Below are 14,719 nucleotides of genomic sequence, written 5' to 3'. Positions count from 1 at the left end.
TCAAACTTAAAATGCAGTTATCGCTTTGAAATGCAAATGATGAAGCCTCATCTCTATAGTCCAGAACTCTTATCCACTTGAGCCATGTTTGACTTAAAACAATAAATTTGTTTGTTTGTTACAGATAATTGCATAAAATTACACAAGGGCTATTTGTTCTAGTGGTTCTCAAGTTTGAACTAAAAGATTAGAGTGAAGGCAAAGAGTCAAAAGCATTCACTACCAACTCTTGGGCTATTCTAATCAAACAGTGAAGGTTTTACCTTTGCTTTTATAATGTACACAAAGCCTACATCGTAGATAGATTATTTTGTGCTAATTGTACGCAAGCCATGGTCACTTGGATTCCACTTTAATGAACTAGTACCTAGCTGGATATTTAGGATATAAAATATAATTTTCAAATCAGATTTTATAAAAGTATTTAGCTTTTTACTTTGTAGATTTAACATTATAATCTAGAATTGCTTTAGTAATTTTTAATATTTGTTACTAAATAAAATATATCTATACTGAGTAATGGCATAAACTCACCTCTGCTGGCTTATTATTTTTGAAAGAGCTATTATAAATTTTGGACATTGGAGGATCTGTCAACCTTATCTTTCCAAGAGCTGCAGAAAATGGCCCTGTAAGAATTTTGTTTTTAAATTCTAAAATGCAATGCAATATGCAACACATGGAAAACTTTAATATTTACCTTCACAAAAAAACACAAAAGTTTTGTTTGACACAAACTCCCATGGTAGTTTTGTTTGACACGATCTCCCATGGTTATGCTGTATTTTTCAGTTACTTTTATTAACCCTTCTCGTCATTATTTAAAGACAAAATTGTAAAAATCAACACCATGTGGAATTTCAGTAAAACCTTTGAGCTTTTCATAGTCTACATATCGGCTATACTTATACTTAAATTCATGTTGCAACAAATAAGCTGTAAGCACATATAACATATTAAGATCATTCTTATTATTTTCCCATTTCTGAGTCATCAGTTTGATGAAATAACATACAACAACACATTTTATTCAATAAATAATCTTACCATCTGCAAACACCAAATGAGAAAAATTCCACTTAGGTAATCAACACAAAATCATTGGTAACACATCAGATAATTATTATGGGATTTTAAAAAATTAATACAAAATAGTTCATTTAAATAGTGGATAAATTAAGTGCTCTTTTTTTTACAAGGCAGAGAAAGTAACAGATCACAAATGTTTAGCAAAAAATAATTCTGATATTCACTTTAAAAGGGTCTAAAGGTTATGCAGCTGAAATATGAAAATTAAGGTTAAGAAAAGTAATTTCCATTCATAACATGAAAATCATCTTGCATTTGACTCAGTAATGGCTTTAGAAATTCACAGACAAATCTTAAGTAGAAATATTTTACTCAAATTTCAGCCTTTTTTCACATTTAATAGATTTCTAATGTTTACAAAAAGTTTGCCAAATTTTATGGCGATATGCATAGCAAATTCTTAATTAAATTATGCATTATGTCTTAACTTCACAGATACAGGGAACTGATGTCACTGTCACAGGGTTAATGGTTTTGTTTTAGTTGTATCAACTGAATAATTTTATAACCTGAACCAACATCTTTTGTTTTGTTTCAAACATTTTTTTTGAAAGATCACATTATTTAAACATTAGCATGTCTGCAACTTATTAATATAGAATCTACCTCAAAATGTTCATAATGATATGTTTAAATCATTTCATACAACACACTTCTCATTTCCTTGTATTTCTACATAAATCAATCATATTGTAGTCTTGTGGTTGATTTTAATATTAAGAATGTATTTATATTTGCTATTTTGGTGGTGTTACTAATCATCTCTTAATGTTTCAAAACTTCCTATATTTTTATCCTCAAAAGGAAGTGTACATCTAAAACTTAACAAGTGGTTTCTATGTAAAAATGAAATGTAGTTTTAGTTTCAAATTTCTCTATTCCAGGTTTCTTAGCAATAAGAACACCACCAACAAAAATAAAAACAGATAGTGATAAATAAGGTAACATTATTCTACAACAGTTAGGAGCCTATTTTGTATAAGATAAATTACAGATTAAAGAAGACGGCAGAAGTAGCATGTAAGATCATTTAATGTTACATCATCCAACTAAATATTTCAAATGTTTAGAAACAACTACTAAGAGTTCCCCATTTCCAGGTTTGTTTGAAAAGCAATATCAAAATGAGTAAAAACTAAAATGTTAAATGAATTCTTGTCAATTTTATATATGATGATAAAGATCAAGTCTCTTTTTCCACAGCAGAAAGAAAAATCAAGAAGTTTGATTGCAGCACAAACAGCATTATCAACTTCCTAGTCATAAATTATTCACAGCAAATGAAAACTATTAATTAGCAACAAAATTAGGCATGGCATCCATGCCTCACTTCAACAAGCTTACTATTATTCATACACAATCTCTGGTTAAGTAAGAACAACAACAGCAGATGAAAACTATTAATTAGCAACAAAATGAGACATGACATCAATACCTCACTTCAATAAGCTTACTATTATTCATACACAATCTCTGGTTAAGTAAGAACAACAACAGCAGATGAAAACTATTAATTAGCAACAAAATGAGACATGACATCCATGCCTCACTTCAACAAGCTTACTATTATTCATACACAATCTCTGGTTAAGTAAGAACAACAACAGCAGATGAAAACTATTAATTAGCAACAAAATGAGACATGACATCCATACCTCACTTCAATAAGCTTACTATTATTCATACACAATCTCTGGTTAAGTAAGAACAACAACAGCAGATGAAAACTATTAATTAGCAACAAAATGAGACATGACATCAATACCTCACTTCAACAAGCTTACTATTATTCATACACAATCTCTGGTTAAGTAAGAACAACAACAGCAGATGAAAACTATTAATTAGCAACAAAATGAGACATGACATCCATACCTCACTTCAATAAGCTTACTATTATTCATACACAATCTCTGGTTAAGTAAGAACAACAACAGCAGATGAAAACTATTAATTAGCAACAAAATGAGACATGACATCCATACCTCACTTCAATAAGCTTACTATTATTCATACACAATCTCTGGTTAAGTAAGAACAACAACAGCAGATGAAAACTATTAATTAGCAACAAAATGAGACATGACATCAATACCTCACTTCAACAAACTTACTATTATTCATACACAATCTCTGGTTAAGTAAGAACAACAACAGCAGATGAAAACTATTAATTAGCAACAAAATGAGACATGACATCCATACCTCACTTCAATAAGCTTACTATTATTCATACACAATCTCTGGTTAAGTAAGAACAACAACAGCAGATGAAAACTATTAATTAGCAACAAAATGAGACATGACATCAATACCTCACTTCAACAAGCTTACTATTATTCATACACAATCTCTGGTTAAGTAAGAACAACAACAGCAGATGAAAACTATTAATTAGCAACAAAATGAGACATGACATCCATACCTCACTTCAATAAGCTTACTATTATTCATACACAATCTCTGGTTAAGTAAGAACAACAACAGCAGATGAAAACTATTAATTAGCAACAAAATGAGACATGACATCAATACCTCACTTCAACAAGCTTACTATTATTCATACACAATCTCTGGTTAAGTAAGAACAACAACAGCAGATGAAAACTATTAATTAGCAACAAAATGAGACATGACATCAATACCTCACTTCAATAAGCTTACTATTATTCATACACAATCTCTGGTTAAGTAAGAACAACAATCATTACATTTGTTTTTTTCTTATTCAAGTAATTAAATATAAATGTAAAGATAGTCCAGTCAGTTAAAACACAACTTGGTATGATTAAGTACAAAATTAATTACAACTACCTCATCTTGATCCACATTATTCCTATCATACTGTAACTTCACTAAACAAAAGAAGAATAAGGTTACAAAGTATTAAGAAGCTTTGAAAACCAGTACAACTTTTGCGGTTTTGCGGAAGTTGTTCACAAAAATATTAACTTCTAATAAATTAGCATGTTATCTAATGTTATGAAGAAGAACCCACTTTGGTACTAATAAAGTTTCTAGGATACATGAATAGGTAAAGAAGTTACAAGTTTAACTAAGTAACAAGAGTTCTGTGTTTTGACAAGGTTTTATACCATAAGACGATGATGTACATTTGTTACTCTCCTAAGCTCATATTATTGTCTTATTTGCTACTGATTTAAGTTGTCTTCAAACTGTAATAACATATCACCAAGTTAAGCTTTTATTACTTTGCTCTAATATGTACACAAGTCTCAGCTGATCTGGAAGCTGCAGTGCCTTACACAATTTAGAAGAATAGAAATGAGGCTTTCATCACATGTTTCTACCATTAGCCTGTGGCTTCTCAAAGTTTAAATAATGGCAATTACATTTCACTATAACAAGTGAGTTTGGTTGGTTGGCATAAAGCTACTGGGCTGTCTGTGCTACAAATGGTAAAAAATAAAAGTAAAATCATTATAAAATATAAATATGAATCAATGTAAAACTAAATCAACTTTAAACAACTAGTAAAAACTTAGAGTTAAAAGGGCCATTGACCTTTAAAAATTTAAAAACATCAGTAAGGTGGACAGTGTCACCATTGCCAATGACACTGTCCAACATTAGGGGTGAACCTATGGTAAAAAAATATCTAAAATACTACTGTCACTCACATTCATAGCAACAGCACAACAGTAAAATGTGGGCTATTGTGACCTGAGTGTCACAAAGACCACACATTGGGGCATCAGTCCCAGATAAGAGAAAATGATGAGTTAAAACACTGTGACCAATGCATAGGCTAGCCAGGTCAACCTCCTCCTTCCAATCTTTATGAAGTAAGAAAGTCAAAGAGCAACAAAAGACTTGACCTATAAAAGCTTGTTGCCACATTTTTCTCTCCATGTCAACTGCCAAATGGCACAGAGCCAAGCCTTCGATACAGTACCATAGTCTGCACATGGAATATGCACGGTTGTGATAGCACCAGAGCAGACAGACTTAGCTGTGGTGTCAGCAAATTTGTTCCTGCAAATATCAGCATAGCCTCATATCCAGAAAAATTGAATAGAAGTAGATGATAAAGGGAAATGGACCAACTGTTTTTGAATATCAACGAGAACAGGGTGAGAACTAGTGTGAAGCAAGTGAGTTGCTATAAATAGTACAGTTTGTGTACTGCCTAGTTTCTGTATGATCCAGGGCAAGAAATGTGGTGTACAATTCAGCAGTGAACACAGAAACTGAAGAGAGAATTCTGTGTGCAACAACCAAACCACAACAAACCATGACAGAACCCACAGAATCACCTGATTTCAAACCATCTGTATAAATGGGGATGGAAGAATGGTTCAAAAGATGTTCAGTAAATAGATGGTATTTCCAATCAGGAGTATCTGCCTTCTTCAGATGACTCAAAGAATGGTAACAATTGTGGATGGTATTAAGCCATGGTGGCATTGGCTGATTGGTGGATACAGCATTGTCATCCAAAAAGACCCAATTCATCCAACTGCACGTGGATACGAAGGCCAAAAGAAACAATGGCAGACCATCTATTCAGAAAAGGCATGATCCACTGAGGAAGAAAAACACAACTCCAAGTGGGATGCTGTGGTAAGAATTGAAGTTTTGAAGCATACAGTAAAGACAGTTACAAACAGCAGGTGTAGAGGAGATTCATGAAACTCAGTGTATAAACCCTGGACAGGAGAAGTGTGGAAAGTCTCTGATAGTGAACAGGGTCCAACATCCCAAGGGCCGAGGTCCAGATAGAGCCACAGACCAGAGACCCATAGTCCAGTTTCAGTTGAATGAGGGCATGATAGATCTTTAGCATAGACGTTGATCTGCTCCCCAAGAGGTGGGAGACAGAACACAGAGGATGTTCAGTGCTCTTGTACGCTTGACACATAGCTGTTTGATGTGTGAAATGAAAATCAGCTTACAATCCATTATAAGCCCCAAGAACATTGCCTCAGGGACCACAGAAAGCACAACTTTACTAAAACAGAGCTTGGGATCAGGTGAATATCCCATTGATGGAAAAAATGCATGCAAACAGTTTTAGAGTGAGAAAAGGTAAAACCATTTGCTGTGATCCACTTCAGTATATAATTGAGGGCAGTCTGTAGCTTTGATTCAAGGAACCACATGAGACAATCATTGACCATCCTCTCTAGGATCTTAGAGAAACAGCTCATCAAAACAAATGGACAATGGTTTGAAGGAATCTTGGGATCCTTCTCGGGCTTACAGAAAGGAAGTACAACAGCATGGCACACAGCATCAGGAAAAACATTCTCCTACAGGATCTGATTAAATATAACTAGAAGAATAGCAATATAAGCAGAAGAGAGATAGCACATCATCTTGTAGTGAGTGTCATCAGGTCCAACTGATGTAGTGCCAAGATCGATGAAAAGCAAGCTTGGGTTCCACCAGTGTAAATGGGCAATCATACTCATAAAAATGATCTGCCCAAAAAGAAAGAGGCAATTTCTCTGCTCAAGTCTTAATGGCTAAGAAGGTGGGGGAATGAAGCAAAAGAGCTAGGTGTACAACAAAAGCTTTTGCCAAGAGCATCGATGATGCTCTGGGCAACAGCAACTCCCTTGCCACTGGAAAGCAAGATCAAAAGGGGGGCAGAAGTATACTGCCCACTGACCTTCCACATCTTTTCCCATGACTTTGGAATTGGTGGTAGAAAAGATGCTAGTCCTGAACTTAATTCAAGATTCCTTTTGGCTTTTACATCTCACCTGCCAAGCAAGTGCATGCCTGCTGGAAAACGATGAGGTTTGAAAGTGTGGGATATATATGAAAGGTATCCCACACCTGTTTTTGAGTCTTCCATGCTGTGTGGCAGGCAGAATTCCACCACAAAAGAGGATATCAAGGAAAACATGTTGAGGTTTTAAAAATAGACTAGTAGCTGCTTGGACAATACAGTTAGTTACTGCTACCACACAATCATCTATCAATGGCTTACAGATGACAGCAGAATCAAGTTCTGAGAGAGCAGTGAAAGAGGGCCAGTTGACCTGGTCCAGCTTCTGCTAAGGGAAGCAAGTTGAGTGGCATTGACCATGGCCAATATCTCTCAAAATGATAGGAAAATGATCACTGCCAAACCTCCAAGAAAAGTGAAGGGTAGCAGAGATTAACAGCAGTAAAAGACAGTCCAAGTGCATAAAAATAAGTATAAACACCAGCACTGAAGAAAGAAAGGTTGTGATTCGAGAGCATACGCTCTACAGAGCAACCCCTCCCATCAATATCAGCAGCACCTCCCCAGAGATTATGTCCATTAAAGCCCCCCAGAATTAAAAAAGGAGACACCAATTGTTCAACAAGAGCATCAAGGTCCAATTGATCACAGGTCTCTCCTAGAGACAGGTAGAGAGAAACAACAGGGATGGCATGACCCAAGGAAACAAGGGTGGCTATAGTCTCCAACGGTGTATTGAGTGGAGGGGTTAGAGCAGGCACATACTGGTCAACCAGCAGTGCCACATCTCCATATATTTGTTCTTCACACAACTTATCATTGTGGTATAAAGAAAATTGCCAAAAGCTGACTATATAGGCAGGTTTAAAAAACGTTGTATTATTGTAGTCTTTTTTATTTGCATGGAGAAGAATTGGGCAGAGAAACCTTCTGTTTTTGACTGCATCTTTTCTCTTTATTCTTTTCAGTAGACAGAGGTTTATCAACATCCATGGATCCTGCTCTAGGTTGAATGGGTAAGTCTATGTCAGTAGATGAACATACCAATGACTGAATAATTCTTCTGCATCTCGAGGCTGAAAAAGAAGATAGACCCCAGAAAATGCCAGAAGCCAGATACGAAGGCCTAAAGGAGCAATGGCAGACCGTCTAGTCTGAAAAAGCATGGCTCATCGAGGAAGGAAAACACAACCCCAGGTGGGATGCTTTGGTAAGGAATAAAGTTTTGAAGCATGCAGTAAAGACAGTTGCAAACAGCAGAGGTGCAAAGAAGGTTCATGAGACTCTATGTATAAGCTCTGATATGAGGAACTGCAGAAAGCCCAAGTGCAGAGCTGAAGTCCTTGATGATGAATAGGGTCCAGCATCTTTAAGGCCGACAGTTTGGCAGAGCCATAGACCAGTGATCTAAAGTCGAGTTTTGATCAAATAAGAGCACGATATATCTTTAGCATAGAATGTCGATCCGATCCCTAAGTGGTGAAAGAGAGGACACGGATGACGTTCGGTGCTCTTCTACATTTGACCTGTAGCTGCTTGATATGTGGTATAATGGTCAGCTTATGCTAATTGAGAAGCTACAAGAACTTGGTTTCAGGGACTACAGGCAGTGCAACACAGTGAGAAGAAGTTGTTCAGTGATGACATTAATTTTTTATACTGCAAAGTGCGACACTCAGAACACAGTCTTGAGGGACTCCAAGTTCCTGTAGAAAAGAACGGGAAAGTGCCGAACCCACATGAACTTGGAATCTCCTGCCCATTAAAAATTTCAAACAAGAATGGGCAAATGGCCACGTAAACCATATATATGGAAGCCTCGCAAAATGCCAAACCTCCATTGTATCATAAGCCTTCTCAATGTCAAAGAATATTGATACAAAATGTTGTCGTTTGAGAAAGGCTTCTCTGATTGACATTTCAAGTCGAATCAAGTGGTCCATGGTGGAGTGTTGTCATCGTAACCCACACTGGGTAGCCGAGAGGAGGTTCTTTGATTCTAGGAACCAAACAAGACGAGCATTAACCATCCTATCTAAGGTCTTACAGAGACAGCTCATCAAAGCAACTGGACGGTAATTTGAAGGAATCTTGGGAACTTTCCCAGGCTTAGAGAAAGGTAGGACAATAGCCTAATGCAAGGCATCAGGATAAGCATTATCCTGCCAGATCCATTAAAAAACAATCAGAAGGATAGCAAGAGAAGCAGGAGATAGATGGTGCAGCATCTCATAGTGTATATCATCAAGTCCAACCGATGTACTGCCAGACCGATGAAGGGCCAGTTTGAGCTCCACCACTGTAAAGGGACGATTATAGTCATAGAGACAATCAGCTCGAAAGGAAAGAGGTGATTGCTCTGCCCAAGTCTTGATGGCTAAAAAGGTGGAAGAAGAAGCAGAAGTGCTAGATACCTGGCAAAAGCTTTCACCTAGAGTATCGGCGATGCTCTGGGTATCAGCCACTTCCTAGCCATCAGAAAGTAAGATCGAGAGGGGGACAGTTATATTACCTACTGATCTTTCGAATCTTGTCCCATATGACTTTTGAACTGGTGGTAGAAGATATGCTGGTTGTGAATTTAATCTGAGATTCCTTTTGGCTTTGACATTTTACCTATCGAGCATGTGCACAGGCCCACTGGAAAGTGATGTGGTTCAAGAGTATGGGACATCTATTGAAAGTATCCCAAGGTCGTTTTTGAGCCTCCTGTTCCATGTGGCAGGCAGAATTCCACCATGAACGAGGACATAGCGGAAAACGTGTCGAGGTTTTAGAAATAAATTGATCAGCTGCTTGTATAATACAGTCAGTTACTACTGCCACACAGTCGTCTATTGATGGCTTACAGACGATGGCAGGATCAAGTTCTGTGAGAGCAGTGAAAGAGGGCCAGTTTGCTTGATCCAACTTTTACCAGGGCACGCGAGTTGGGTAGTATTGACCACGGCCAATCTCTCTCAAAATTATAAGAAAATAATAACTGCTTCGTGGATTACTGTCAACCTTCCAAGAAAAATGGGAGAATAGTGAAGGGGAGCCAATCAAGAGGTCAGTAGCAGCAAAGGACTGACTAAGTGCATGAAAATAAGTAGAACCAGTATTGAAAAGAGAAAGATTGTGATCAGAGAGCATATGCTACATAAAACAACCCCTTCTATCAATATCAGCACTTCTACAGAGGGGATGATGTTTATTAAAATCCCCATAGATGAAAAAGGGAGACGGCAACTGTTCAATGAGAGCATCAAGGTCTAATTGCAACAGGTAAAGAGAAAAAACAGTGATGGTATAACCCAAGGAAACACGGATGGCTACTGCCTCCAAGGGTGTGTCGAGTGACAAAGACAGGGTGGGCACATGCTGATCAACCAATAGTGCCACCCTTCCATGCACTCGTCAATCACACAGCCTGTTATTTCTGTATAAAGAAAACCGCCGAAAGGTGACTGTATTGGCAGGTTTCAGAAATGTTTCCTGTAAGAAAAGAGAAACAGAATGGTAAAAAGTAATCAGTATTTTGATGGATCCGAGAAAATGCCTGCACTTGGAACCAAAGGATGCGGATCTTGGGGTTTGGTTGAATGTATATAAGGGACAGAGATAGATGTTAAAGTTGATTAATCAACTTTTTTAACCATGAAGGTCAAAAGACTTCATTTGTTTGGAGAACGATTCTTTAGGAGGCACAGAGAGATTTGTCTGCACTCCCACAGTAGTTGTGGGACGAAGTGCAGCAGCATACTACGAGTTTAGGTGGTGGACAACAACTTTTCAGCCTCAGGGTAAGTAATGCTATGAATCGTTTTCAAATGCTGTACCTCTTTTTCTTCCAACCATTTAGGGCAAGAACGAAAGTAGAATGGGTGAGAGCCATTGCAATTGACACAATGTGGGTCCATTTCCACTTGTAGGCATCATGGTCCTTACCACCACAAAGAGCATACCTCAAGGAACAACAACATGATGTTTTTGAGTGACTCAACTGCTAACAAAGGAAACATCGGAAAGGGTTTGGAATGTATGGCTGTACTCTGCAATTAAGATAGCCTGTCTTGATGGTGGCAGGTGGATGTGATGGCATAAATGTGAGAATGAGGACATTGATTGGCACCATAATTCTATCTTTGCGAGTGAAGATACGCCTCACTGCAGAAACTCCTTGGGTGGAGAAACCAAGGAGAATCTCCAACTCTGGGATGTTCTTCAAATCCCTCTCAATAATAACTCCCTGTTATGAATTCAAAGTAGCATGAGGTGTAACCTCAAGAGGTATATCCCCAATTACCTTTGAATGTAAGAGGAGTTCACTGTGTTGATACGTGGATGCTTCCACCAAGATGTCCACAAAATGAAGCTCTCTGACTGACTTTGGAGCACCAGCAAGCCCCTCTTATACCTTTTAAATATAAAAAAAAAAAAAGAGACATTTGTCCTAAAGATTGGTCTGATAAATAATGTAATATCAGAAAATTAGGTACAGCCGTTGAAAAATTTGAAGACTGCTTTTCAGAATCTTCAAGACATGCTCATTTTCCTATGGTCTGTTTTTCACCATTTTAATTTTATTTGTAGGATCCATAATAAAGAAAGAATACTCAGGTGTCCACTGACCCCACCCATCATAGAGCTCTATGCTAAATAAGAACATTGTGGCAATGCCAAGGTTTTGTGAGCACTATACCCAAACACGAGTATCAGAAACAATGTCCACAAAACCTACTGAGAACATCCAATACTGGTACTTGGTTGACCCTAGCCTAAACAGACCAGCTGACTGGCCCTGGGAGAGTCACCAAGACCACCTGTCTGAAGGAATTCATGGTCAAAGTGGTGTGTTAAGGTTGGATCCTTCAACTACCAGGATCCTTTCCTCCCCTTCATGAGTTGCCACACATAGCAAACACGAGTGAATGTTTAGATCCCAGAGGAGATAAACTGAAAGAACAGAACCTCCTCTTGGAAGACCCTTCACCCTGTACAGGAAACCACACTGACGGAAATTAAGATTGGGAAACAGCAATTGGCTAAAATCACTCAAACTAAACTGGTACTGAACTTATAAAATCCAAATTGGTATTGTTTTGTAAAAGCAAGCTGAAAACAACCAAAAAAAAATCAAACAAACTTTTAATTTGAAAAAAAAAGTAAACACAGAAATACAAAACAAATGTGTGGATGAATGATTACAAATGTATTTTCCATTATTCTGTTTTTAAATTTATAGTATAATTTTGCCTTCAGGGTATTATGCAATAATATACAATACATGGTCAGAACCAGATGAAACATGAAGGAACACTGGCTGCTACTATAACAAACTGCTCCCCAAAAAATTCCTTGTGCATCTTTAAATTAAAATCTGTGTCTAATTTTTGTACTACATAAAAAGGTTCTTGTTTTAGTTCAGATTAAATTCAGAACACTTTTTGTTTTTCATGTAATAACAGAAAATTTGCTAGGATCAAGAAACCTACTTAAACCTGAATTCTGTATTGTTAGTATCTCAGTTCAGATCTTACTATATATTTAATATTAAAAAAAAACTTTCAGTGGAATATATATGTAAAAACGGCCTGTTTGGGTAGAGAAAATATTTTACGTAGAGGAGTAAACAACGTTTCGACCTTCTTCAGGCATCGTCAGGTTCACAAAGAAAGAGAGAGGTAACTGACCGGAAGCTGACCACATGTTTGTGGGGGTTGTGTAACTGAGTGTTGGAATGTAGAGGGCACTGTCAGTTAATATATAATTTTATATTATTTATTTTATTATTTATTATATTATTTTTTAATATAGACATAAAGGTGTTCCTTTGTATTCATTTATTTTGGACTACAGTTGTTGTATAAGTAAGGTTTCTTTAATTTTGTGTTTGTTTATGTTTGTTTCTTTATTTAGTATTTGAGCATTTTCTATGGTTATGTTGTGTTTGACTTGCAGTATTTGAAAAAGATTTTCTCAACCCAAACGAGCCATTTTTACATATATATTTCTCTACAAGTGGGTTTTCTTGACATCACTGATTACTTTCAGTGGAATGTTAACCAGGTTAAGACATACTATCTATTTATAAGTATACACTAACTGAATAAAATTGTATTATTACATGTCAGTATTACAATAAAAATTATATCTGGTACTACAGAAACAATTCTTCTCCTTTAATGCCTAGCCCATTTCAAAATATTTGAATGAATATCAAAATTTAGATATATAATAATACAATATACAAAGAGAAAATACACTTCAAATCAACATCCATCAAAATAAATGTATTGAGGTACATATGAAAGAGAAAATTGGTAAACAAGGATCAAACATTTTTTAATACAGCTTGTTCTAGGTAATAAAAAAAATGTTATTTCAAAAATACAGACAGTTAAGTGCTTCTACAGCATCCCACCAAACTTGCATTTTTGATAACGTATGATTATCTGTTGTATCAAACATTTTGATTAACATACAACCAGCACAGAAATAGTCCACTGTAAAAGAATTTAGCAGTCACTTGTTCAAAAATGCTCAGATGAGACTCTTAATACATTAGAAAAAATGATAATTTGCAACTAAAAGAAACATCATATAATTATCATACCTCTGCTATCTTCACTTTCACTACCACTATACCTTCTTCGCCTCTTCTTCCCAAAGGAGGCTTTAAAAATTGAGAATTACAATTTGATTACTTAAGAATTAAAATAAGAAGCAAACTGACTGTAGCAAATGGAATAAAAACTTATTTCTTTTAATCACTAACACTGAACAGTTAAATCTTGTAATACTATGAAGAGGAAATCCTGTGACAATTACATGAGTACAATTTTAAGAGTTCTTATAGTTATTAGACAAAGTTCCTTTTCTACAGGAATTTTCATGCCAAGATAAATGAAATTTCCATTAGCTCTTACAGTTACAAATATTTAAAAACAGATTGTTTTATCTGTTATTTGTTCTCACACATACAAGTAATTAAGCTGAAAATACTGATTCCAACTATTTATACCAGTGGTATAAATAAGTACAAAATTTTGAATGGGCATGGACTTGCAACAGATTATCATGGAGCATGCAAATCACTAGAGATAAATTGCACAGAAGTACAAAAAAAGTTCTATATATGAGTACTGGGATTGAAAATGGGAACCATCAAGCAGACTTCTAATAAGTTGGTCTGTTGTTTTGCCACTGCCATATACATGTACAAATGTTTGAGTAAAAAAAGAAAAATGAAAAACCTACTTTAGCTCAAACAGAATGTTATATGTCATAAAGATAGTAAAATAAATCATCTTGACATTACAACATCCCATTACTTTATTCATTGTTTTCTTATTATAATGGAGCTTGCAGTGTATATGTCCAAAACTTGGATCTCAGAACATACATCACAAGTGATCAGAAATCATAAATGGGTAACATTTTTATAATTAGGCATCACTTTTATAACTGAGGAATATATAAACCAATTGGAGTTACCACAAAAATGATGTTTCACATTTAACCAATAAAAATTACAAAAAATGAACAAGTTTCAAATTTAAAACAAATAATAAAACAACAAACATAAAATTATTTCTCTTTCTTTAGTTAAAATTTTATGGCTGGTTGGTTGATTTGGTGTTTTATGGCACAAAGCAGCTAAGCTATCTGTGCCATACATCCAGTAAAAAGTTAAAATTAGAGTAAAATTAGGAAATTTATAAAAGCTATAGAGGGGATTCTGTGCACAACCATCAAACCACAAAAAACCATGGCAGAGCCCACATAGTCACCTGATTTTGAACCACCTTTATAAATAGGAGTGGAAGGATGGTTCGAAAAACGTTCAGCAGATAACAGTATTACCAATCAGGAGTGTCTGCTTTTCTCAGATGATTTAAAGATAAGTCATGACCGGGGACTGTAACAAGCCATGGTGGGATGGGCTGA

General features: G+C 35.9%; 1 protein-coding gene across 6 annotated transcripts in view; it reads right to left on the bottom strand.

Moving 5' to 3' along the window:
• Positions 1-14,719, bottom strand: part of LOC143252199 (uncharacterized) — a 73,815-nt gene that overhangs the window by 39,776 nt on the left and 19,320 nt on the right. For 3 of the 6 annotated variants that reach the window (XM_076503953.1, XM_076503952.1, XM_076503951.1), the window contains 2 exons: positions 13,386-13,445; positions 535-629 (listed from right to left, as the gene is read on the bottom strand). In XM_076503953.1, the coding sequence (XP_076360068.1) occupies positions 535-629; positions 13,386-13,445 (155 nt within the window). The remainder of the gene's footprint in view (positions 1-534; positions 630-13,385; positions 13,446-14,719) is intronic. The other 3 variants (XM_076503954.1, XM_076503955.1, XM_076503956.1) reach the window with 1 other exon arrangement.

The sequence above is a fragment of the Tachypleus tridentatus genome, chromosome 6 (assembly GCF_004210375.1).
Source record: "Tachypleus tridentatus isolate NWPU-2018 chromosome 6, ASM421037v1, whole genome shotgun sequence".
NCBI lineage: Eukaryota > Metazoa > Arthropoda > Merostomata > Xiphosura > Limulidae > Tachypleus > Tachypleus tridentatus.
The sequence above is the reverse complement of the archived record's forward strand: the minus strand, read 5'-3'. Positions and strand labels throughout refer to the sequence as shown.